The 25,156-nt window shown below is 39.8% G+C and overlaps 1 protein-coding gene across 1 annotated transcript in view; it reads left to right on the plus strand.

Annotated features, from left to right (window-relative positions):
• RP1 (RP1 axonemal microtubule associated) overlaps window positions 1-25,156 on the plus strand; it is a 378,450-nt gene that overhangs the window by 131,864 nt on the left and 221,430 nt on the right. The window contains exons 13-15 of the mRNA XM_077166764.1: window positions 18,080-18,183; window positions 19,840-20,013; window positions 21,368-21,580. Coding sequence (XP_077022879.1) covers window positions 18,080-18,183; window positions 19,840-20,013; window positions 21,368-21,580 — 491 coding nt within the window. The remainder of the gene's footprint in view (window positions 1-18,079; window positions 18,184-19,839; window positions 20,014-21,367; window positions 21,581-25,156) is intronic.

Genomic DNA, 25,156 nt, shown 5'->3' on the forward strand with positions numbered 1-25,156 from the left:
TCCTGTTTTCGGGGTTCCCTGCTGCCAGTGTGGATGCTCTTTTTCCTTACTAAGTGCTCTAGTGTGCTAGCTGCTGCTGGAATGAGATATATCAGAACAGCCTTTAAAAAGGGGTATTTATTAAGTTGCAAATTTACAGTTCTAAGGATGTAAAAAATGTCCAAATTAAAACAAGGTTATAGAAATGTCCAATTTAAAGCATCCAAGGAAAGATACTTTGGTTCAAGAACACCGATGAAGTTCAGGATTTCTCTCTCCACTGGAAAAGCACGTGGTGAACATGGAGACGTCTGCTAATTTACACTCTCCAGGCTTCTTGTTTCATGAAGCTCCACCGGGGGTGATTCCCTTCTTCATGTCCAAAGGTCCCTGACTGTGTGGGCTCTGTGGTTCTCAAGGTTCTGAAGTGTTTTCCAAAATGTTTCCTTCTTAAAGGACTCCAGTAATAAACTAATCAAGACCCACCTGGAATGGGTGGAGTTACATCTCCCTCTAGTCACAGGTTAATACCCACAATTGGGTATGTTACATCTCCATGGAGATAATCTAATTAAACTTCCAACCTACAGTACTGAGTAGGGGTGACAAGAAACAGCTGCCTCCATCAGATAGATCAGGATTAAAACATGGCTTTTCTAGGGTACATAATACTTTCAAACTTGCACATTGAGTATGGTAGATTGCATTTCCATAGCATTCCATTTCTAGTGTGGCCACAACAATATCTCCCATTATCAAGTCAAACTGTGAAGGGAGGAAGAAGCATGAGACCCCTGGAGCAGACACCAAGACCAGTATTTTCACAGTAAAAGCAATAGTCAGAGCAATAGCTTGCATTGGTTCCCAAATCTCAGTCTCCACTTGCACATGCAGTGAGCTGTGATAAAGGAAAGAAACCCTGAAATTAAGTGTGGTAGATTGAATTATGTACCCAACAAAAGACATGCTCTTCATCTTAATCCACATCCCTATAAGTGTGAAACCATTGCAGATGGAACTTTTTGAAGATATTGTTTTTAGTTAACATGTGGCTCAACCTAATCAGAATTGATCTTAATCCATATTACTGGAGACCTTATAAATAGAAGTCAGAGAAGGGCATGAAGAAAGAAGCTCGAAGTCAGCAGAAACCAGAAGAGCAGATACAGGGAGAGAGAGATGGCCATGTGATTGTAGGCAGAGATGCAAGCTAAGGAACCCAAGATTGCTGCAAGCCAGCATCAGGATGCTGCAGACTGTAGGGAGACAGCCTAGTCATACTGACACTCTGATTTCAGATTTCAGGCCTCTGAAGCTATGAGCCAATAGGTTCCTGTTGTTAAGCCAACCCATTGTGTGGTATTTGTCATATCAGCCTGGAACACAAAGACAGAAGGAAACTCTGATCTTATATAGGGCTACTGTGACCTGCCATTCTTCCTTCCAGAGAAAGAAGAGTGGTGGTAGGGTGTCTTTACCCTGCAATGTAAGCACATCTCCTCCAGGGAGACAGAGGAAAGGTCTTTACCTTTACTACCCTGGGATGCCTCTGGGGAAAGGGGTACTTCATAGCTTTAATGTCCTGGAATGTCTCCTCCTACATTTTGTAAATACTTTTGCTCAGAGGAGCTGGACCATGCAAGAATGCAAGAAATCTAGGAGGCACTGACTTTTAACACCTATCCTATGCGCTATCCTATGAAGGCACTCTGCCACTCTCATAGCAAGAACTGGAGTTTATTGCCCGCCCCTTGCTAGCCCTGTTACATGTTTTAAACAATAGAATGCAGCTGAAACAATATCATAACATCGTAACATGCATCTTATACCTTCACTTCTTGGATTACTCCTTCCTGGAAGCCAGGCATTATGCTTAGAAGGAGTCTAAACAGCCATGCAGAGAGACCCTCAAGGAGAGAGCAGACGGTGCTGGCAGCCCCAGCACCACCTGCCAGGCATGTGAGTCTATGTGTGGGCCAAATGAACTTGTAGGTGATAAAAATAAAGAAAATTTTTTGCCCGTCAGTGTTTTTCTTTTTGCATCTTAATATGCTGGTCCTGAATATATAAACGTGAATGACAGTCCTAAAAAGGCATGTGCAGGAAAGTATGAGTAATTTTCCTCAGTGTAACTGACATTTTTGCAACAGGAGGTCTTTTATATGTGATAATTACTTGCAGGATTATTTCCTGATGTTATGCTCAGTGTCCTATAAATTCACACTTGTGAATCGTTTTCATATGCCTGGAAAGTATTGTGCTGAACGTTGCTGACCTGGAGACATCTTTTCAGGGAAATATTTAAAAAAATGTTTCTAAGATATATTGACTTAGGCTTTTAGTCCACAAAATGATGTTCTTTTTACACTGTACATCAATCCTTCCATTTAGTTATCAAGTTGGTTGTGAGTATAGCTATTTTCATACCCAGAAAGTTAGAATGATTATTTCTCTAAGAACTATTGAGCCATTTCCTGGCAAAAAGATGCACAGCATGTGAAGATCTTTGAAATGCCACAGGGAGTTTCATTTTGTGATCATTTGCTCTTAGCTAATAAAACCAACACTGTTACAGTAATAACAGTGACAGTGGCTTTTGCATCTTCTTGTCTCTAGTGTAGGATCCTAAGGAAGGACCAGGCTGACCAAGATATTCAGCTTTTTTTAAATTTATTTTTTTGCATAGGCACACACTGGGAATTGAACCCAGGTCCCGGCATGGCAGGCAAGAACTCTACCTGCTGAGCCACCATGCCCCCCCCCGCAAGATATTTAGCTTTTTATTGCTAAGTCCTTGATGGCTATTTTAATGTGAGGGCCAGTTTCACAACTCCTCACCCATGAGTTTTAAATTCAATATGTCTTGTTTTAAGATGCTAGATTTTGCAATAATGTTTTATGGAGGAATAGGTTGCTAACATACTCATTTGGGCTCTATTCTGAATGGAGCCACTATAGCATCTTCTCGCTGTCACCTTGTGTATGGAGTCCATCCCTTCTCATGAAGCTGTGTCTGCAGTGTGGGGTCAGTGTCTCTGCCATCTGGAATTTGAAGCCCTATCCCTTTTCTTGTGCTGCTGGTTCCCTTCTACCTTCTCCAGTGGTGCAATGAGAAGTCCTGGATATTCATGCATTTCTTCCACAATGTTCATACCAAGTCCTCTGCACAATTAGCATGGAGACATGTTACAGCATACTCCCTATAAAATACAATGCGACAGTTAGGAAAAATATTTCTAATATGAATATTTTTATATCATATGTTGCAGAGCAGTAGGGGGTAGTATTCACATTTGTAGTTGTATTCAATTTAGATGTTTACAGACAGTCTTCTAACTGAGAGGCCATGTGGTAGGGTGAAAAAAAGATGGCTCTGCAAAGCATATTCATTTCCTAATCCCCAAAACATGAAGTGTTAGTTCATCTGGCAAAAGAGGTAATTCAGTGAAGGGCCTCGAGAGGAAGAACTCACCCTGAAGTATCTGGGTGGGCCCTAAATGCAATCTCCTGTGTTCTTCTAAGACCAAGGTAGAGGGAGTGTTGATGGAAATGAAGAGTAGAAGGGGATGTGAAGATGAAGGCCACAAGCCAAGGAAATCCAAGTAAAGTCAAGGAATGCTAGAAAAAGCCAGGGAAAGCCAAGAAATGCCAAAAAGAAAGCCAGGGAAAGTGAAGGAAAAACAAAGCCAAGGAATGCCAAGGAAAACCAAGGAACGCTAAGGAAAGCCAGAGAGTTCTCAGGAATGCCAAGGGATGCCCATGAAAGCCAAGGAATGCCAACAAAATCCAAGTAATGCTAAGAAAAGCTAAGAAAAGTGAAGGAATGGTAAGAAAGGCTAAGGAAAGCCAAGGAATGCCCATGAAAGCCAAGAAATGCCAAGGAAAGCCAAGTATAGTCAAGGAATGGTAAGAAAAGCCAAGGAAAGCTAAGGAATGCCAAGGAATGTCCATTAAATCCAAGGAAAGCTAACAAATGCCAAAGAAAGCCAAGGAAAGTCAAGGAATGCTAAGAAAAGCCAAGGAAAGCTAAGGAATGCCAAGGAATGCCCATGAAATCCAAGGAAAGACAAGGAATGCCAAGGAAAGCTAGCAGCCCCCAGCGGATGGAGAGGCAAGGAATGGATTCTCCCTGAAGCTCTGGGGGAGTGTGGCTTACCAATAACTTTATTTCAGCCTATTGAAACCGATTTTGGACATCTTGTCTCCTAAACTGTGTGGGAATGAATTTCTTCATTTAGGCCACAGTTCCTCAGTACTTTGTTACAATGACCGCAGGAAACTAATACAGGCAGCCAAGTGTTTTGAGGAAGGATCAACTGTTTCTAACTCTCATGAAGCCATCACTCCACCTGGGAGCCTGTTTGAATGGAGCTTACTGAAAATGTGCATAACAGGAATATGTAATACACCAAACCGGCCCCTTCCTGCAAGAACTGGGCAATCCACACCATCACTCCAACTGAATTTATATAAAGGGAATTAGAGCTGGAGTGAATTTTCAGGGAGCAGGTAGATGAACTCAGGCCCTTGTCCTAGTCCTTTGCCACTTTTCCATTTTTTCCTCATATTTATAAATATCTCCTGTTGGTTCTGTTTCTCTAGAGAACTTGACTTATACAACTTGGTACCAAGAGTGGGGTACAGCTGGGGCAAGGCCAGCAGTGTACCTTTACTGTCCTGCCTCAGGGGTATGTGAACTCTCCAGTCCTGTGTCACAGTCTTGTCTGCAGGGACTTTGATCATTTTTCCCTCCCACAAAACATCACAATGGTCCATTATATTGATATTGTGCTGATTGGATCCAGTGAGAAAGAAGTAGATTTATTATGGGAAATAAATCCAGCAAAAATACAGGAGCCTTCCACCTCAGTGAAATTTCTAGGTGTCCAGTGATGTGGGGCATGTCGAGATATCCCTTCTAAGGTGAAGGATAAGCTGTTGTATCTGGCCCTTCCTATAACCAAATGTTGGATTTTGGAGACAACACATTCCTCATTTGGGTGTGCTGCTCTGGCCTATTTACTAAGTAACAGAAAAGCTGCTAGTTTTGAGTGGGGACCAGGACAAGAGGAGGGTCTGTGACATGTCGAGGTTGTTATGCAAATTTTCTGCCACTTGTACCATATGAGCTAGCAGATCCAATGGTGTTGGAAGGATCAATGGCAAATAGGGATGCTATTGGAGCCTTTGGCAGATCCCTATAGGAGAATCACAACACAGATTCTGGAGCAAAGCCTTACCATCTGCTGCAGAAAACTACTCTCCTTTTGAGAAACAGCTTTTGGCCTGCTAATGGGCCTTAGTAAAGACTGAACTCTTAACCATGGACCACCAACTTATCATGAGACCTGAGTTGCCTTTCATGAGCTGGGAGTTGTCTGACCCACCAAGCCATAAAATTGGGCATGCGCAGCAGCATTCCATCATAAAATGGAAATGGTATATAAGAAATAGGACTTGAGTAGGTACTGAAGGCACAAGTAAGTTACATGAGGAGTGGTCCAAATGCCCATGGCCCCCACTCCTGCCACATTGCCTTCTCTTTCCCTGACTAGAGCTATGGCCTCTTGGGGAATTTCTTACAGTCAGTTGACTGAAGAAGAGAAAATTGGGGCTTGGTCTACAGATGGTTCTGAACAACATGCAGGGACCACCCAGAAGTGGATAGCTACAATTCTATAACCCTCTCCTGGGGTCCTTAAAGGACAGTGGTGAGGGGAAAGCCTCCCAGTTGGTGGAACTTTGAGCAGTGCACCTGGTTGTTCATTTCACTTAGAAGGAGAACTGGCCAGAGGTGTGTTTGTATACTGACTCATGGGTTATTGCTAATGATTTGGCTGGATGGTCAAGGATTTGGAAGGAGCATGATTGGAAAATTGATGACAAAGAGGTCTATAGAAGAGGCATGTGGATATACCTTTCTGAGTGGGCAAAGAACCTGAAGATATTTGTGTCCCGTGTGAATGTGCACCAGAAGGTGACTTCAGCAGAGGAAGGTTTTAATAATCAACTGGATAAAATGACCTGTCCTGTGGATAAAGTCATCCTTTTTTCTCAGCCACTTCTACCATTTCCCAGTGGGATCACGAACAGTGTGGGCATAGTGGTAGGGATGGAGGTTATGCATAGGCTCAGCAACAAGGACTTCCACTCATCAAGGCCGACTTGCCTATGGGCACTGCTGAGTGCCCAATCTGCCAGCAGCAGAAACCCACACGCAGTCCCTGATATGGCACCATTCCCTGAGGTGATCACCCTGCTACCTGGTGTCACATTGATTACATTGGACCACTTCCATCATGGAAGGGGCAGTGATTTTTTCCAACTGGAATAGACACATACTCTGGATATGGGTCTGCTTTCCCTTTATACGGTGCTTCCTCAAAAGCTATCATCCATGGACTTGCAGATCGGCTTATCCACCATCATGGTATCCCACACAGAATTGCTTCTGATCCAGGAATCCACTTCACAGTAAATGAAGTGCTGGAATGGGCACATGCTCATGGAATCCTCTGGTCTTACTATGCTCCCCATCATCCAGAGGCAGCAAGGTTGATAAAACAGTGGAATGGCCTTTTGAAGACCCTATTACGGTACCAGCTAGGTGGCAATACCTTGCAGGACTGGGTAAGTGTTCTCTAGGAGGCTGTATATGCTCTGAGCCAGCATCCACTGTATGCTCCCATAGCCAGGATTCATGGGTCCAGGAACCAAGGGGTGGAAATGGGAGTGGCACCACGCACTATGACCCCTAGTGATCCACTAGGAAAATTTTTCCTTCCTGTCCCTGAAACCATAAGCTCTGCCAGTCTATAGGTCTTAGTCCCAAAAGGAGGAGTGCGCCTACCAGGAGACACATACTCTGTATATTCATTTCTCTTCCCTTCACTCAGTTCAGTGATTCCATTGAACTGGAAGTTAAGAGTGCCACCTGGCCACTTTAGACTTCTCATGCCACTCTGTTCTGGCTGGGGTGATTGATCCTGACTATCAAGGGGAAATAGGACTGCAACGACACAATGGAAGTACAGAAGAGTTTTCCTGGAATACAGGAGATCCCCTAGGGTGTTGAAGACTTTTAAGGAAGAAGACAGACTCTTTCTCTGTTTCTTCAGTCAGCAAGCCTCTCCTGTGGAGTTTGTCCAGACCCTTCATTGGAGAAGACAGCTTCACAGCCTGCTAGGGATTTTGGACTCTTGCATTCCCACAGTTGTGTGAGACACCTTTACAAACCTCATATTTACAGATATCTCCAGTTGATTCTGTTTCTCTGGTGAAGTCTGACTAATACACAGCCCTACTGAGACAAAAGATGTGGCATGACCCAGAAGTTTGTAGGTATCTCTGTGCAGAGGATTTTGCTGGGAGACATTCTCAAGTCCCTTGTGCTTTCACATGTTTTGCACCTTCTGTACAGAGGTATTTGCAGCCACTTTAAGAATGTTGTAGAAGAAAGTATTCCAAGACAGAGTGAATACCTCCCTCCCTGGAGAATTTCCAGGACAATATAGTCTCCCTCCTCTCCCCAGAGAAGATTTGTTTTCAGATGAAGATAATGAAGATAATGAAGATAATGGGTCCCTGGCAGGGAAAGCCTGGGTAAGTTTGGAAGCAGCTCCCTAATAAGAGGGGAGCCCTTTGAGGCTCAGGTTCCCCACCTGTGACCCCAAGTTCCTGCTGCACAGCATCCACCTGATACCCCCTCTGCATGGCCCCCATGGGACTCAGAGGACCAGGAACTGATGAGAACACACAGCATCTGCTGCTGATGTGTTGTGAGTCCTGAGCTGTCTGACTCCCTTTGGGTTTGCTCTCTCCTCACCGCCTGGATGGCAGAAGGGGGGCCCGCTGACCTGGCAGCCGCCTGTTGCTGAGGGACTGCTTGACATCTCCACACACCCTGGTGTCTTGTCCCAGGCCAGCTGTTTGTTGAATGGCAAGGCAGCAGACTGTACCTAGAATTACTAGACTCAGGGAAAGGGTGTAGCAAAGTCAGTCGTTAGACAGTGACTCCAGCCCCTGCCTTCTCAGGAATTAGCTGTGGAGCCCCGGGTCTCCAGGGATCAAGGAAAGTGCCCAGAAAGCCGAGTAAGCAGCTGCCATCTGGCTGCCCCATGTGGCTGTCGGATACAATCCTACTAGGATCCCAGGGCTTGGGGGCTGCTAAGGGTAATACAGGAGGACGCTAATCTAGTGTAACACGCAGGCAAGCCAGCATTCATGCTCCCACAGTGCCAGCTGGACTGACGATGATGATGGATGAACAAGTGACAGAAAGCCCCATGAACAGATGAACTGGCCCACTCAACTCCCCTTCTGGTGGATGAAGGCAGAGGCAGGGAGACCAGGAAAGACAGGGAAAGACGCAGCGGACCACCTTCTCCCCTCCTAGGCGCTTCCAGCAGCTTGACTTTAAGCCCATTCTGAGCTGAGGGTGCAAGAAGCCTTGTACTTTCAGACAGTCACTCAGATTTGTGCCCAAATGAGAGCACGGAACATTTGTCAGGGAGATAGGCTCTGTGGGCTTTCTTTCAAATTGACTTTAGAATTATTTCATCAGTTCTACAAGAAATCCTGGAGGGAATTTTGTTAAAATTGCATTAAATGTGTATATTCACTTGGAAGAAATTGTTTTTATAATATTCAGCCCTCTCCTGCAGTTATTTGTCTTTATTCATTCAGGACTTCCTTTATATTGCATATTTATTTTCTTCATATAGGTACCTGAATTTTCTTGTTAGTATTATTTCTAGGTTTTTGTTGCTACTGTAAGTGACCCTTTCCTCCTTATAAACCTGACTGATATTGGAAATATAGAGGTGCAGTTTTTTTAGTATGTTTTATATTTAATAAGTGCGTACAATGTGTCAGGCAATGACCTAGATATATCTTTTTCCTTAAATCTAACCACTTATTGCACTCTAAGTAATTTTTTTCAGTGGGTTTGACAAAAATAAAAAATTTATGAATTTACTTTCCAATCTATTGTTTTGCCTTCAAGCATTATTTCACTGGCAAGAATATCCTTAAAGAACGCAAAATAATGTTGGTGATATTGGCATTCTCCACTCATAACTAATTTTACTGAGATGTCTTTATTGCTTATTAAAAGTTGGGTATTTGAGGGGAGTCAGTCAATAGTACCACCTTGTTCCCTCTTGTGGTCAGAAACAATTAAGAAATTAGACACAGGACACAGGCAAATAGAAATCAAATCTTGGCTTTGTTATTGGTGGGATGGAGCAGAGGTCCTGGCTTTAAAGGACATGCTGACCCTGACCAGAAGGAGACAATGTCACTCACCCAGCACAGGCAGTGTTGGACAGGCACAGGCTGTCCTCTGGGAACCGTGCCTCCTGGATAAAGGAGGCTTGGGCTGGCATACCCCAGCAGCTTCTTTCAAAGCCACCCACCAGATAGGGGCTCCGCCCCCTCCCCTGAGGCCAGGTGGTCTCCCTATGTTAAATGCCATTATGGGGTTTAAATACATGTCCTTTAGAGTGATGTGACCTATTTCTGATTTTATTAAAAGTCCTTTTAAAAAACAAGAAATGAATATTAAATTGCATTAAATTTCTCATTGACATCTACTGGGCTCATAATATAGATATTCATACTGGACTCAGTTTTTTAAATGTAACTTGAATAAACACATTTTCTTAAAATTAACTACTCTATTCATTCAACTATTAAACTTCGATTATTTATGGTGGACAATTCTTTAATTCTGTAGTTTAAATTAGCTCATTAGTCTTCTTTTTTAAGAAATTGTACATCCTATTCATAGGAGGGATTCATTAAATACACATATACACTCATTTATTTAGTGCTTACTAGCCAGATTCTAGTCTAGGGCTGGGGATATTGCAGCAAGCAAAACATAAAGATTCCTGCCCACACAGAGTTTACGTTCTAGTGAAATTGGTCTGCATTTTTTTCTAGGGAAGAAGGAGGTCTTGCCAACCTTTGATTTCAGTTTATCCTAACTTCAGGAAATGAACCATTTTATGCTGCCCTGTAACAATATATATAGCATAAGAAATGTTCTCTCTTTAAAGTTAAAATAACTCATCCATCAAACAAAATGCAACTGAAATTTTAATTGAAAGCAATTAAAGCAACAGGTCTCAGCATTTTTTTTTTTTTAACAACCTGCTGCCCCTGAAGGATACAAAAGGGTATCACCATTAATAATTGCTCATTACAGCAGTTATTCTCTGTCATCCCACTAGGTTGAAAAATATTAGAATCCATGGAGACAGGGTATGAGTAGTTCGCAGAAAAAAAAGTCTGCCTGCTTTTATGATCTTTAAAAAGTGCTTCTTGGGTGGTGCAATGGTGGCTCAGTGGCAGAATTCTTGCCTGCCATGCCTGGAGACCCAGGTTCAGTTCCTGGAGCCTGCCCATGCCAAAAAAAGAAAAAGGTGCCTCTTTTTGTCACCAACTTCAAGCTATGCATTTACTTCAAATTACAACTTTGGCCACATTCTTGTTTTGCTAAGAATTGTTTGGGGGAGAGGTTTTAATCTCTCATTCTCTCTGTTGCTGTTTCTTTGAAGCTTTTCTTATATTACTGCCTTATTTGCAAAATAGTCAAGGAACTTTGCTTATACCTTAAAACCTACTTTTCTGGAATTTAGTCTTTTATACCATATTACAAAGTATAGTTTTATAAATGTTCCTAAGATGCTGAAAGTGCATGTTTTATTTACAGAGTTTAAAATCATGTTTATGAATGTGCATGTGTATGAATTTATATATGTATATGTGCATATATAAATATATAATGTCAGTTGCACAATTTTATTTTGATTTAACAAACACATATGTATCACTTTGTATGAGTCAGGCACTAAGTCCTTTACTAATATTAACTAATTTAATCTTCACAGTATTCCTTATGCATTGGATACTATTATTCTCATATTACATATGAGGAAACTGAGGCACAAGGAGATTAGGCCACCCAAGGAGTAAGTGACAGACCCAATATCCAAGCCCAGATGATTTTCCTCCAGAATCCACACACTTGACCACTGTGCTCAGCCTAACCTCTCTGTCCCTGTTCATTTCCCTGCCTGCATAGAGTTCTGGGTTAACTTTCTTTCATTACCATTTATGCCCGTCTTGGTCTAACTGTTTTGCTTTATATGTCTGATGCTGTCATTACCTGCATTAAGTTTAATAAATGTTTTTACTTCATATAAGTCATCAGTACTAAAGCTCTCCATGCCTCATTACTGCCCCACACCTTTATTTCTATACAAGTGATATTTATATTGCTGGTCTTGTTTTCCTTGTTGCTTGTACGAGTCTAATGCATCTTTATGCATTGTTAATTTTTAACCTTCCTGAGTGTTGTCTCATAAACAAAGTCTGCAATATGGTCAGATTTTTAAAAAAGTCATTTTGACTATATTTTTCTTTGGTAGGGGAATTTATACTTATTTACAGTTAAAGATCATGTTTTTTAAATCTTAATTCTGACATCTTGTATTACACTTTTTGTTTCTTTTACTTTCTGTCTTTTGCTATGAGGATCTATTTCTTTCTTTGTCTATGTGGGTTTTCACCACAGTTTGGAATATTTCATCTTTTACTAAAATATTCTGGAAAACCCTACTTATTTGATATCTGATAGAACTTTTATCCAAATAAAAAAATAATATTACTCATAAAATATTTGGGATAGACGTTACAGCATAAATATGACAATCTAAGTAACCTATAAATCCATTACCTGGTGATGATAACTGATGAATTCGGTGCATTTTCTTCTAAACTAGCATGTATATAAATGCAAATATAAGAACATATAGATAGTATTATATGAAATATTCATATATCCTGTATATATATAATTTAAAGAAACATGATTGGCTAGACAGAATATACAACAGAATTAATTTTGCAACTTATTATTACAGGAGTAAAAGAATTAAATATCCTTTGAAGGCATTAAAATTATATAAATTTCATTGCATAGATTTGCTGCGTGGATATGACCCTCCCCTATTTTGATAAACGTCCTTACATGTCCCATCATGTTTGATGTTTCTGTTTACTTCTGATTATTTTCTTAGCCAAAGATTCCTAAGGAATAGAATTATAATGTTAAAGACAAAGGAGATTTCCAGGCTCTTCATAGACATTGGCATGTCTCTTTTCAGTAGTATCATATCAATTAACACTCTGGTCAGCAGGCTGGAGGGTTTCACACTGACTATGCACGTGCTACTAAGGTAGAAATGATAATAGAAGACACATGCTTTAAATTTTTCAATAAACTTAAAACATATAGACAGACATTGTCCACCTTTACGTGTAAAGCTAAGGTCTGCCCTTCTCTTGTTTAAAACACAACTTTAGGTACGGTGATCACATTTCCCAATTTGCCTGGAACCCCATCTGGTAAGTATTAGGTCAGGGGAACAGGGAAGGTCACCATGACTCGAGCTGTGTAAAATGTGCCGCCCCTTCTAGACGTCACCTAACCCCCTTGCTTAAAAACCGCCCGCACCAGGACCCAGTGGCGAGCTTGCAGCTCCCTACCTGGAGTTCTGTGAGATCTGCCCGGGAGCGCAGGAATAAACTCGCTCAAGCTAAGGTTTTTTGGTCTACCTCTTCTCTCTTTCACCTCCTAAACCTTACAGTAAGCATCTCCTTTCACTCAGAACTGTCCTGATGAGACAATTACTTATAGGATCACCGTACCCTGGACAAATTGTTGATAATCTCCAGGTTCCATTTCAAAGCAAAGTGAGAATTTAAAGAGAGTCGTGTTATAAGGGATCTAGCTTCTTAACTCCTCTGAAAGACTCAAGGCCAACATTTCTAATTTTTTCATTGTTAAATTTATAAATAAAAATTATTAAACAAAATAAATAATTTATATGATATGCTGAAGAAGGTAACACCTCTTACCTTGTGCTACAATTTTTGAAAAAAAAATGACTGTTTTTTTGGTGGTTATCTTCCACTTAGCTTTGAAGAAAGAGAAATGCAGCCAGTCCTAGAAATTGCCACCTGAATAGACTTTCCTTGGCCTCCTTAACTGTCTACTTGGGGACAAATAGAATTCTCTTTGAGACCATGGCTATTAGTCGATAAGTGCAGTTTTAAGCCTGATTTCTAGTGGATATCTGCTGGAATATGCTGCAGTTCTTTCCTCTGATTTTCTGGCACTTGGTCCTCATAAAGGATTTGAAAAAAATGAGTATACAGCACTGGTTGTACAGGGGCCATTTTCTCTCCTGCAACAACTCTTACCATATGCTAACTACACTACTCTGTAAGGAGCCAATGATCTTACCCTTTTTCTTCCTGAGAGAGCTTTGAAAAACCTCTTTGGTTGTAGATTAGAAAAGAATGTGTTCCGGACTGGGTTTCCTCATAGTCAGCCCTCTTTACTGGCAGCTTCAGTTCCTGCATACAAGTTGAAAGAAGATTTGGGGAGTAAAGGAAGAGGAAGACACTGGATGTCTTGGAAATGAACTTACACAGTAGGGAGATGGTCCCCAGCTTTCCTCTGTCTCATACTCTGAGTTTGGGACATTGTGGGAGGACTAAAACTTCTGTCAAGTCTCAGCATGTCAGGGCTATTTCATCTTGTATCATGAATTACTGTACTTCTTAACTCAGAATCTAGTAATAGATTCAACATTAATTTCAACATCAGTTATGCTGTACATGGCCGCAGCAGGGAGTGTTGTCCGAGTTTTTACTCTTGAAGTCATTAGAGAAGTTTCAGACAAAACCCTACCACTACAACCATATTAACTTGCATTAAAAGCAGTCTGCTAGTAAGCAAAACTGCCTTACTGCATTTTATAATTTCAATCTTAACTCTCCTATGACTATATTGAGGCCCTCCTAAAGGAGAGAAGGGTCAGCTGTACATGTGGAGGCAGCTCCTTTTATTCCCTCCTATCGTGGGAGACAGCCACTGATAGATTTGGCGTATAGCAGGAACTCTTTGACAGGTAAGTAGAAGCCAGGTTTATAGGGTTGGGAGAGAAAGATTAGAAAAAAGAGGGGCCAGTTAGAAGTTCTTGTAATATGTCAAGCAAAAGATGAAGAAAATTGGAAGTACTTCAGTGGAAGTATAGATGGAAAAGATAGACTGATTTGAAAAATTTCTAAGTAATATTATTAGTAATATTGCTTCAGTGAAGAAAGAGTATTATGGGAAAAGGATTACTCTCAGATTTCTGGTTTGGACAATTAAGTTGTGGAGACTTCCCAGGGAGCTTGTGAAGTGTGAGAAGGGTAATTACTTGAGATAGAATGCTAATTAAAGGGATGACAGCAAAGGAGGAAGTCAGTGAGGGGGAAAGGTTGGGGTTTCAAGAAGTGGTTTGATGACAGGGTCAAATATTGTAAAGACGCAAAGCAAAATAAAGACTGAAATACTTCTGTTGGATTTGGCCAATTAGAATTTGTCTTGGTGAAATTAGTGTGATGAGGTCCAATGGATGTTACTATTATCCAGGCACTTTAAGATCATGTAAATATATCTACCTTTTATTTTTAGAGATAAGAAGATTGACAATTTTTATCTAGGTTATAACTGAAAAGATGCCTTGCACATAGCAGATGCTCAGTAAACAATGGCTTAATGAATGATTGAAGTCTTTACTGGCAGAACCAGAAGTAGAAATCATATATCCAGATTCCCATGGTTTGCCCTTTCCTATACCCATTTTTCCCCCCAAATTGTACTCCATGGAGCTCTTGAAGTCCATGAAAGTATTTTAGATGCATTTTTCCTCTATTCAAAAACATTTAAATTTCCTGATGATTTATGACACCAATTTAATTATAATTTTATAGAAAGAAAGATTCTGCTTTTAATACATATTTTAAATTAAAAATCACTATAGTAAACTTCCAAATCCAAGGATGTTCTATATCATGTTAAATTTCTCAAATCGGGGCCTATAATTTTGTTTGCAGCAGTAGGACTTCACTTATTCAGCAAATATTTACGAAGTGTTTACCATGGATGAGAGAATAACTTAGACATGGGACTAACAACAATGAGCAAACAGATAAATAGTCATCCCTATAGCGTATTCTTGATACACTTAAAAAAGAAATCTTCATAACGATGTGGAAAATAATTATGATTTTAGTTATTGAGGCCTTATGCTAAAAATTGATATAACTATGGCTTTATAATTCAATAGGTTTAGATTCTTGTATTTATGAAATCAGTAGATTAAGACAAAAATTGAATTAAACAATGGTAATTATTCCTAGCACACTTCCAGTAGCATTTCCTTAATTCCCAAATTCTGCTATCATTAACTCATCAGTTCACACATTTAGTGAATCATTTGTACAATAATCCTTTGAGAATTCTTGTCCTTATTTTGTTGATGAGGAAATGGAGATAGAGAAAAAGAAAGTGATTTACCCAAGGTTATCTAATGAGTGAATGTCAGAATCAGGATTAGAAGTCAGAATTCCTGCCTCTTGGTTCTTTCCTTATTTCAGTAAGAACCACAACCCCCTACCCCCCGGAGTATTTGTAAGTGCTCATCAACATAGCTTAATTTTATGAAAAACCTTAATTCTTAACAATTACGATGCATTTTATTAGGTAGATAAAAATAAATTAGAGATTAATTAGGCAGAAAGCTTTCCAGGAGGAGTGGTCTGTTTGATGTACAAGCCTTTCACTTTTGGATGTATGACTTTAAATGACTATAAGGTCATTTAAATATGCAATGAAATCCTTTTGAACTTGTACTGTAGTTAACTTCTGCATAAGACCTCCTACTTAGCTAAAAGCATTGGACCATAGAGTTAATTGGAATAAAAATGGAAAGTGGAATTCATTAATTGTATTTGCTAACGCTAGGTGGATTTACACATACAATAAGGTGGGTAATTAAAGCAAATATATGAATAATTCCAGGTTAAAAATTGGAATTTGGGAAATGTGAATTACTCAACAGTCACCAGAATCCCTTTTGTTTGGTATATACTGAGTAGGTTTAATTTTTAAGTTAATACAAAGTGGGCTAGATTGCCAATGAAAGCAAAGATTGGTTCATTTTAGAAAATGTTACTTTGTTGCCATGAAATCACTTTATATATATATTATATAACATTTTATATTATGAAAAAATTATGTATAAGTATATAATATTTTACATACTTATATGTGTAATATATAAGCATATATATACATACATACTATATACATAATTTATATATTATATACCTATACACACACATACAATACACGCACGAACTTTTACAACTCACTAGGAAATGAAATTTCACTTTTTTAGCATTAAGTCATGGCACAAGGAATAACCTATATTGAAAATAATATTCCTGACATTTACATATGCATTACGAAGAACACACTATATTATAAATTTTCACAAATTGAACAAACCCATGAAGCTGGAACATTTTCAGCATTTCAGAAACCATCTCAGGCCCCCTTCTAGTCACTACCCCCCAGAGATAACCACCACTGACTCCTAAGACCCTAATATACATTTACCTGGTTTTGGCCTTTATATAAATTACGTATACTATATGCACCCTTTTGTATCTGGCTTTTTCACTCATCATTGTTTGAGAATTGCCTGTTCATGAAAAAAAAGAGATCGTCATTAACTTTTGCTTTCAGAATGGATTTCTGAAAAAATAAAAGCAAGGTTGTTGGTTGTAAACAATGGAGGAAGGTTTAGTGGTTATGCTCAGAACACTGGGCTGAGAGCTGAAAGTCCCAGCTTCTATTTCCATTCTATGGTTTCCTAGGTAGGGGAGCTTGGGAAATTCCCCTCACTTCCCTATGCCTCAGTTTTCTCATTTGCAAGATAGGGGTAATTTGTGAATGTGTGTGTGTATAATGTTTATTTCATAAGCTATGATGATCCAATTAAATATTTTGTTTAAAGACGATTTCTTAAGCACCTATGTGTTTTAGGCCCTGTTTTAGATGCCAGGATATAGCTGTACACAGAATAGACAAAAGTTCATACCTTTTAGAAGCATGCACTTTAAGATGAAAAGATATGCAAAAGTGTATTGAAAAAATAAATAAAAAACAAAAAAATGTATTGAAAACTAATAACAATAAAATATATCCTATCATCAACATATAAACAAGTCACCAATGCTGTTCCAGTTTGCTAGCTGCTGGAATGCAATATGCCAGAAATGGAATGGCTTTTAAAAAGGGCAATTTAATAAGTTGAAGTTTACAGTTCTAAGCTGTGAAAATGTCCAAATTAAAGCAAGTCTATAAAAATGTCCAAATTAAGGCACCAATAAGAGGTTACCTTCACTTAAGAAAGGCTGATGAAATTCAGCGTTTCTCGCTAAACTGCAAAGGCACATGGTGAACATGGCGACATCTGCTAGCTTTCTCTTCAGGCTTCTCATTTCATGAAGCTCCCTTGGGGGCATATTCTTTCATCTTCAAAAGTGTCTGGCTACATGGTCTCTCCTGGTTCTCATGACTCTCTCCTGGCTCTCTTTAAAATGTTTCCTCTTTTAAAGGATTCCAGTAAACTAATAAGACCCACCTGGAAAAGGTGGAGTCACATCTCCCACTAATCCAAGGTTAATACCCACAATTCGGTGAGTCACAGCTTCGTGGAAATAATCTAACCAAGTTTCCAACCTATAGTACTGAAGAGGGATTGAAAGAAATGATTGCTTCCACAAGATTGGATTAGGATTAAATTGCCCAAGTCATACATATTTTTTTAATAATGCCTCATATGTGATTTTACTTCAAATCGCTGCTATTTATGTAATGGAAGTGGGTTTTTACACTAGGATAATTTAGTTTTTTTTTTCAACAGATGGGATGTTTTTAGATTGTCTCAGAGGCATACTCACTAGCATGAGAAGGTATTAGAGATTTTCAATGTAAATTCCACCAAACTGCAAAACAACATATAGATCATGAAAGGTTGCTAGGATTTTACCTTTTGACTAATTAAAAACTTTTGGTTGAGAGGTATCATAAAATGTATTATTAGGAGACTCAATGTATAATTGAATAAGGATAAAAAGCTTTAAAGACCTTAATTACTTATTAATATATATAATATCTTTCTTTCAGCCTTCTTTGATGTTATTTTCAACAAAGGAAACGTATGCATTTTTCAAAGTCATCAGATGAAGAAACTTTTTCTTGGTCTTGACAATGGCACTGTTACTGGAGTGGTATGTAATAATTTTTTTTTCCTTTTGCCATGTATGAATAATATGGTACCTGTATATAAAGTATACATTTTTGCATGAGATAATTTTACAGAATTATTAAATTGCATTTCTTTTGGCTTGTACTTTCACTTTTTCCATTATTCTGTTTTTTTAATAACAAATTTTGACATTTTGATGCATACATGGTTCTAAATTTCAGCAACTGGGATTTAGACAAGAAAAAGTAGACCAGCTTTCTGATAACAATCAGAATTTAAATGAACTTCCAGAAGGAGGTTACCTGCTTTCTTAAAGTCCCCTTCAGGAATCTTACTGGTTTCACCTAATTATGCTTCGTTTCGGTTTGGAAAGTAGCTTTTGAAATATAAACCGGTCTTTAAAAATAAATATGTTATTTATTTTGAAAAATGAGACAGTATAGGATAACAGCCATGCACTGTTAAAAGTGCTTAATATGAGTTATAACATTTAATCCCTATGTCTGCCCCATGAGGGAGTCTGTCATCCCTATCTAGCAGACCAGGAACTCGAAATATAGAAAGATTAACCAATTTGTCTGCGGTCACATGCTGTAAGTTGTGGGACACCAAACCGACCACAGGCTGTGTGACTCCAGCCTTAGAACTTCCTCGTGGAATTTACATCATACTGTACCACGCTGTTTCATCTACAGCATATTATTTAACCTGAGGGAAAGTAATAATTATTGAAAGAACCCTTATATAAATTGTATTTGAATGAAATTCAGGTGAAATGATTAACCAGTCAAATTTCTTCCATGAAGCCTGTTCTGCTCTGCTCTGGACATGGCAAGGTGCCCTACGCTGCCCCTCATGGCATGTTGGGCCCAGCCCGGGGCCTGGCCAGAGGAAGTACTCAGCAAATACGAAGGTGATGCTGATGGAATCTTTTCAATGAGCTGAGAATTCAAGAAATACCCCATTACTATGTTTACCTAAAGCCAAATCAAATCTACCTCCAAGCCCCTATCCCAGAGTTTGGTGGGAGAGCCCACCCTAGTCATTCTGAGACTCCTTTTATTTCATGCAGGTTTTTACCTAGCATAGGGCCTCAACGGCTAGAGATAGCCCTTTTAGCTTCTGTCCACCTGGTAACTCCCCATGTGCTCACCAAGCATCAGATGCTTCCTTGAAGGACAGTATTACTTCCATGACGTCCCTGGTCAGGGGAGCCTTGCTGAAGCTGGTTGCCTTCGTGCAGGTCCAAGCATCCAAGGGGCACCATGACTCCTTCCATTTCAGCATTCCCTGCACTGGGAATCACTCCCTATAGCATAACCTCCTCAGTTTGGTTAACTTCTGGCAATTTTAGCTTTGAGCCTCCAGTAGTCTTGAGCTGGGAGAGCTCAAATGAAATGAAAGATAAACTGCCTCGATCAATGATATTTATTGATAAATATATATAAATATGTTATTAAACTATCCTGCAGCTGGAATTATTTTTATTGCCAGCCAGCTCTGTGCCACCGGTTCTGAGAAATCAAAAGAGGAAAGCCCTTGGAGCAAGACAAAGACCAGCGTGCAGTGAAGAAATGAGGAGTTCTCTGGAGTGGAGAAGACCTGCACTCGCACGTTATGTGGTCACTATTTATCTGCTTATTTCACATTGCTAATTCCAACTTCCTCTTTCTTCCAGGGTGGAGGCACCCCTGCTGAGCTGCGGGTGCTCTACCAAGCACACCGCTGTGCGGTTCTAGAGTCTGTGCTGACTCCCGGGGACGCCGTAATTTTCGATCGCCATGGCAAGATAGCCGATGCGTCATCCACAGGCTATGCAGACCTTTCAAAAGAGTTTGTGATTTGTGCCAAGGTAAAATCGAAGAAAATCGTCACAGTTGCTAAATACCTGCTTTTTCTGGCCCCGCTGAGGAAAGCTGTCCAGGAATTGAATCCTAAGCCGGGAATCAGATCTCATTCCACCCGGTGGCCCTGCCCCCTTTGGCCATCCTATTTGGAAAGGCAGGAGGGGTCACCTTACAATGGCAGTGAACCTGCGATGGGAGTGACAGCCCACACCCAACTCAGGTGGGAGGTTAGGGTGTTGCATGTAAGGATGTTAATTTTAAAAATTGGAGAAATTTACATTTGGGAACCAAACCATTATGTCTATTTAACTTAGCAGAATTAGAATTTATATGTTACACACATGCAATAGTTTCATAATGCTTATGTTTCTTTCTTTACACTATGTGTTTTTTAATTTACTTTAAAAATAATATTATTATATTTGTATAATAGCCTTTCATTTCTGACATGATGTTTTTTGACTACTGCATCTTTCATTATTTTCTTAGCCTAGATAATTAGAAATTGAATTTAATGGTCAGAATAAGAAATTTTTAAGGCTCTTGGCACATTTCTTTCCAGACCAGTGCCCATTTTTACTCCTTTCTACACTGTAGGAGAGTACCCTTCCATTGACTTCAGTGTTGAGTCATTAGAAAGAAACTCTTGGGCAACTTTCTGAAGGAATAAATACATAATTTTAACTTCTATTTTTTTGTTATGAATGTGGATAAGCTTTCCTTTTGTTTATTTACCATTGTATTTTGTCACTGCCTCTTGTCTATTTTCATTTCTCTGCAGTGTTAGTGTATTTCTAATTAACGTTCAAGAGCTTTATATGTCTCCCTCTTGAGTTATTGATTTCACAGCATTTACTTAAGTATACCTTGGTTGTACTTTGATGCCTCTTTTCATTCATTCATTCATCATTCGTTCATTCTTGTATGTATATATTCAACTAAATATCCATAGATATTAGAGTGCAATCCATAATTCAGGTATTCAGTTTATAGTACACTCAGTTTATTCTGCTTTGTCTTAATATTAAAATTATTTGTTTATAGCAATTGTGAACTTCTTAAGAGAAGTGTTTGATTTTTTTAAATCCCCATAGCATCTGACACTGAACTTTACATGTTGATACAGTCTTAATAAAAAATCATTGCTATAAATTGTGATGCAGTGAGGCAACCTCCTTTAGTTTTGTTAAGACTGGCATAGCAATTTATTTTTTTATGTCCTTCTTTTATTCATTTTCGGCTACCTCCCTTCCAGTAAAATCCCAATGACTGCAACCTCTATAAGAGAACGGGCTCTCCAGCCACCTCCCCCACATCCCAGGTTACTTACTGCCTTTCTGTTCTCCCTTTGCTCTGAAGGGTGTGTTCCTCGACAGCGCTGTAATTCTGCTCATCACCAGCCTACGCCAAGCCTTGTGTCTCCAGCCCGATGGGAGCTGTACCGGAGCCGGCAGGCAGGCTGAGAACTCCCACTGGAGAGTGCACAGAATCAGCTCTGGGGTTTGCATGTTTGAAAGTGTGAAAAATGCACAGATGTATCTGAGGATTAAGGATGGCCGGTGTGATGGAACAGTAAGCATCTGCTCATATTTTTCTCAGCAAATATTTAAGGAGTTTGCCAGCATTAGACACAGGAATGGCACTTTCTGAGTGTTTATTTATTTATTTTTTTTAGCTCTAACCCACAAACATTCTACTAGTTGGATGCTATATGTGATGGACTTCCTTGGCTGACTTTTTAAATCAGTAGGGTGGGCAGGAATCGTGTGAGAAAGCCAGGTTCTAATTTAGAAGTGCTGGGGTGGGATGCAAGTATCTGCATCTCTAATCGGCTCCCAGCCCTCGCTGATGAGACTGGTCCAAGAAACACACTTGGAGAACCAGGGCACTCAGAGGTTCCAGCTTAACCGTGTTTCCGTACTGCCTCTTTCAGTGCCTGGGTTCTCACCATTGGAAACCCTGTACTTTGAGCAAGGAAGTAATTTTAGATTTAAATTCTAAATTTGAAAAGTTCTTCTTTAATATCTTGAGCCTTAAGAGGGAGTGTGGAGGCAACTAACATAACATCTTTGATGAATTTATAATTCTCTTATGGGGGAAAGTATATATAGGGCTGCACACTAAATCTATTAATGCTCTCACAATCTATTCTTTAAAAAAAATTTTAGTGTGGTAACACACACATACACACACATATATATAATTTGCAATTTTCAGCATTTATAAGTGACTAATTCAGTGGCATTAATTGCTTTTACAGTGTTGTGTTACCATCACCACCATCCATTACCAAACCAAATCCATCACCCCAAATAGAACCTCTGTACCAGTTGAGCATTAACTCCCCATTCCTTTCTCCCCCAGCCCTCAGTAACCTCTAATTTACTCTCTGTATCTATGATTCCACCCATTCTAGAGGCTCCTATAAGTGGGATCGTATGATTATTTATTTTTCGGCTGATTTCACTTAGCGTAATGTTTTCAAGATTCATCCTTGTTGTAGCATGTATCAGAACTTCATTCCTTTTCACAGCTAAAGAATATTCCATTGTATGTATGTATCACATTTTGTCTATCACTCGTCTGTCAATGGACATGGGTTATTTGTACTTTGTGGTTATTGTAAATAATGCTGTTATGAACATTGTACAAGTATCTGTTTTAGTTACTGTTTTTCAATTGTTTAGATATATACCTAACAGGGGAATTGACAGGTCATATGGTAATTCTGTGTTTTTAACTGTTTGAGGAACCACCCAGCTGTTTCTCACAAGAGCTGCTTCATTTTACATTCACACCAATAATGCATGATGGTTCTGGTTTTTCCATATTTTTGCCAACACTTGTTACTTTCTGTTTTAAAAATAATAGCCATCCTAGTAGGAGTGAGGTGGTATCTCATTGTGATTTTCGTTTTCATTTCCCTAATAGATAATGGCGCTGAGCATCTCTTCTTGTGGTTATTGGCCTTTGGTATATCTTCCTTGGAGAAATGTCTATTCAAGTCCTTTGCTCCTTTTCTTAATTGGCTTGTTTGGTTTTTTGGTTCTTGATCTCTATTGTTGTTTGAAACAGTTTAGTTTAAGTTGTATCGTTTGGGTCAAAGCTCAGAGGTTCTCTCTCCCCCACTTATTCCTTACCACAAGGGCATCTAGAGAAATGAGAGATCTTGCATGAGCTGGGACTGGTGGGGAGATGGATGTTGACCATTCATGGTCCACTGGGCTCCTGTCTTTGTTGCAGGCAGGCGAGTCTGTGTCTGGTGAGCTGTGCTGAAGTTCCATGCTACAGAAGGGCAAAACTTGTGCATACAAACACATTTAGTTAAATCACTGATAGACTCACAATAGCATTAAGAAATACACAGTATCACCAATTTATAGAAAAGGAAGCCAAACTTAATGGATAGAATGTCATGCTTATGGTCTTTAAACTCAAAAGTGGATTAGTTAGAATAAAAATAGGTAGCATTTCTCCTATGGCCAGACCTGCTAAGAGTTCAATTTAATCTAATATGCCACCACCCTCTCAAAGCAACATCAGGAAGTAGCTTTCCCCCTCACACCCCAACATCAAAACAAGGTCTATGGAGCTTCCCCACCTGGGGCTTCTAGGACTGTTTCAGAACCATGAGATAGTAGGGTACTACATGGTTTTGGTGTGTGTTTGGGAGGTGCCGGGCAGCATCTCTGAGAGCACAGATAAGTGTCACTCTTAAGTGGGTGATGGGATGACATTAGAAATTTTTAATCTTCCCATTGGATGGCAACTAAAGGGGCACTCGGTGCCCACTGACTTCCACTTAGCTGCCTCCCAATCAAGTTGGATTGTGATTTCCTTGCTTCTTCCGTGCCTCCTTTCCCAGTATATGTGGGAACTTTTTGTCTCTTCTGCTTCTTTCTTGATGTACCATTCTTCATGTCCTTCCAAGTGAATAAAATTCCTCTCTAAATTTAGGGAAGATTCTACATTACACTAAATTATCATGCTTTCTTTTCCTACCTGCTTCTGTCATGGGTGATCAGATCTCTGGGATCAGGCTGAGGAAATGGAAGCAGTCTTTGGCATTCCACTGAAGCATTTAGTGAGCATGGGAAGATGGGCAGAAATTTACAGACTAATACATGGAAGAATGATCCTGGAAAAATAGGAACTGCTGGTGTGCTTACTCTTCTGATGAAGAAACAGAGTGGAAGCCTGGCTAAGTAAACTTCCCAAAGCCTCACAGTCTGAATCAAAGCCGAGACTCAAACCAGGCCAGCCCACCTTTAAAACCCTATTTTACACCATTCAGAATAAGATCAAGAAACCTCCATCCAGGGGTCATAATACATGATGGGAGGTGATTCCAAACACACAATGTTCTTCTAGAATCAACCTTGTCAATAGCTTCTCAGGTGAGTGACTGGGGTCTAAAATAAGTAGGTAGGAGAACACCCTGTGCCCCTCTATTCTGTGCTGTGCTTTGCATCAACACTGACAGACCCTCTCTTTCCTTTCCCTGATGGACTTTTCAGGCTTAGAAGCCAGTTTCATGACTTCCTAAGCACTCTCCAGGTGAGGTTGACAATCATACATTGCGGAATTCCAAACAGTCTCCTTAAAGATATTTCGTCACTTAATAAAAAGTAGTGACATTTTTTCTGTTTGTTTTGGAACAGAAGTAGGCAAAATGGAGTGCCCAACAAGAACTACTGATAAAGGCCAAGGAGCACAAATAGGTTTATTATACAGAATATAATATTCAAACATCAAAGCAAGGAATGCAAGCCGTCTCAGGGCATGATGCCAAGAGATTTTCCAGGTCTCTCAGAGTTGTGCATGGTGCATCTTGGTTCCCTACCATGTGTCCAGAGTTACAGTTACTCCCCCGAGGCCAACCAGGCCAACTTTCATGGATGCAACAGTGGCCAAACAGAAAGGAGACCAGTGAAGGGGTCATCTAAAAAGGGAATACCAGAAATGACAGGTTCATATAAGTCAGGCTGATTTTCAAAATACTGCATTTAACAACCGTGTCAGTCCACTTGCAACTAAGCATGAGGGCAACTTTGGGGAGAGCAAGGAGCTGTGGGGACTTAAGATGGGGTAAACCATTTCTTGGCCGCATTGCCTGGGCATCCTTTCTCCTGATGGGACCCACCACCC

This window comes from Tamandua tetradactyla, chromosome 6 (genome assembly GCF_023851605.1).
Source record: "Tamandua tetradactyla isolate mTamTet1 chromosome 6, mTamTet1.pri, whole genome shotgun sequence".
Classification (NCBI taxonomy): Eukaryota; Metazoa; Chordata; class Mammalia; order Pilosa; family Myrmecophagidae; genus Tamandua; species Tamandua tetradactyla.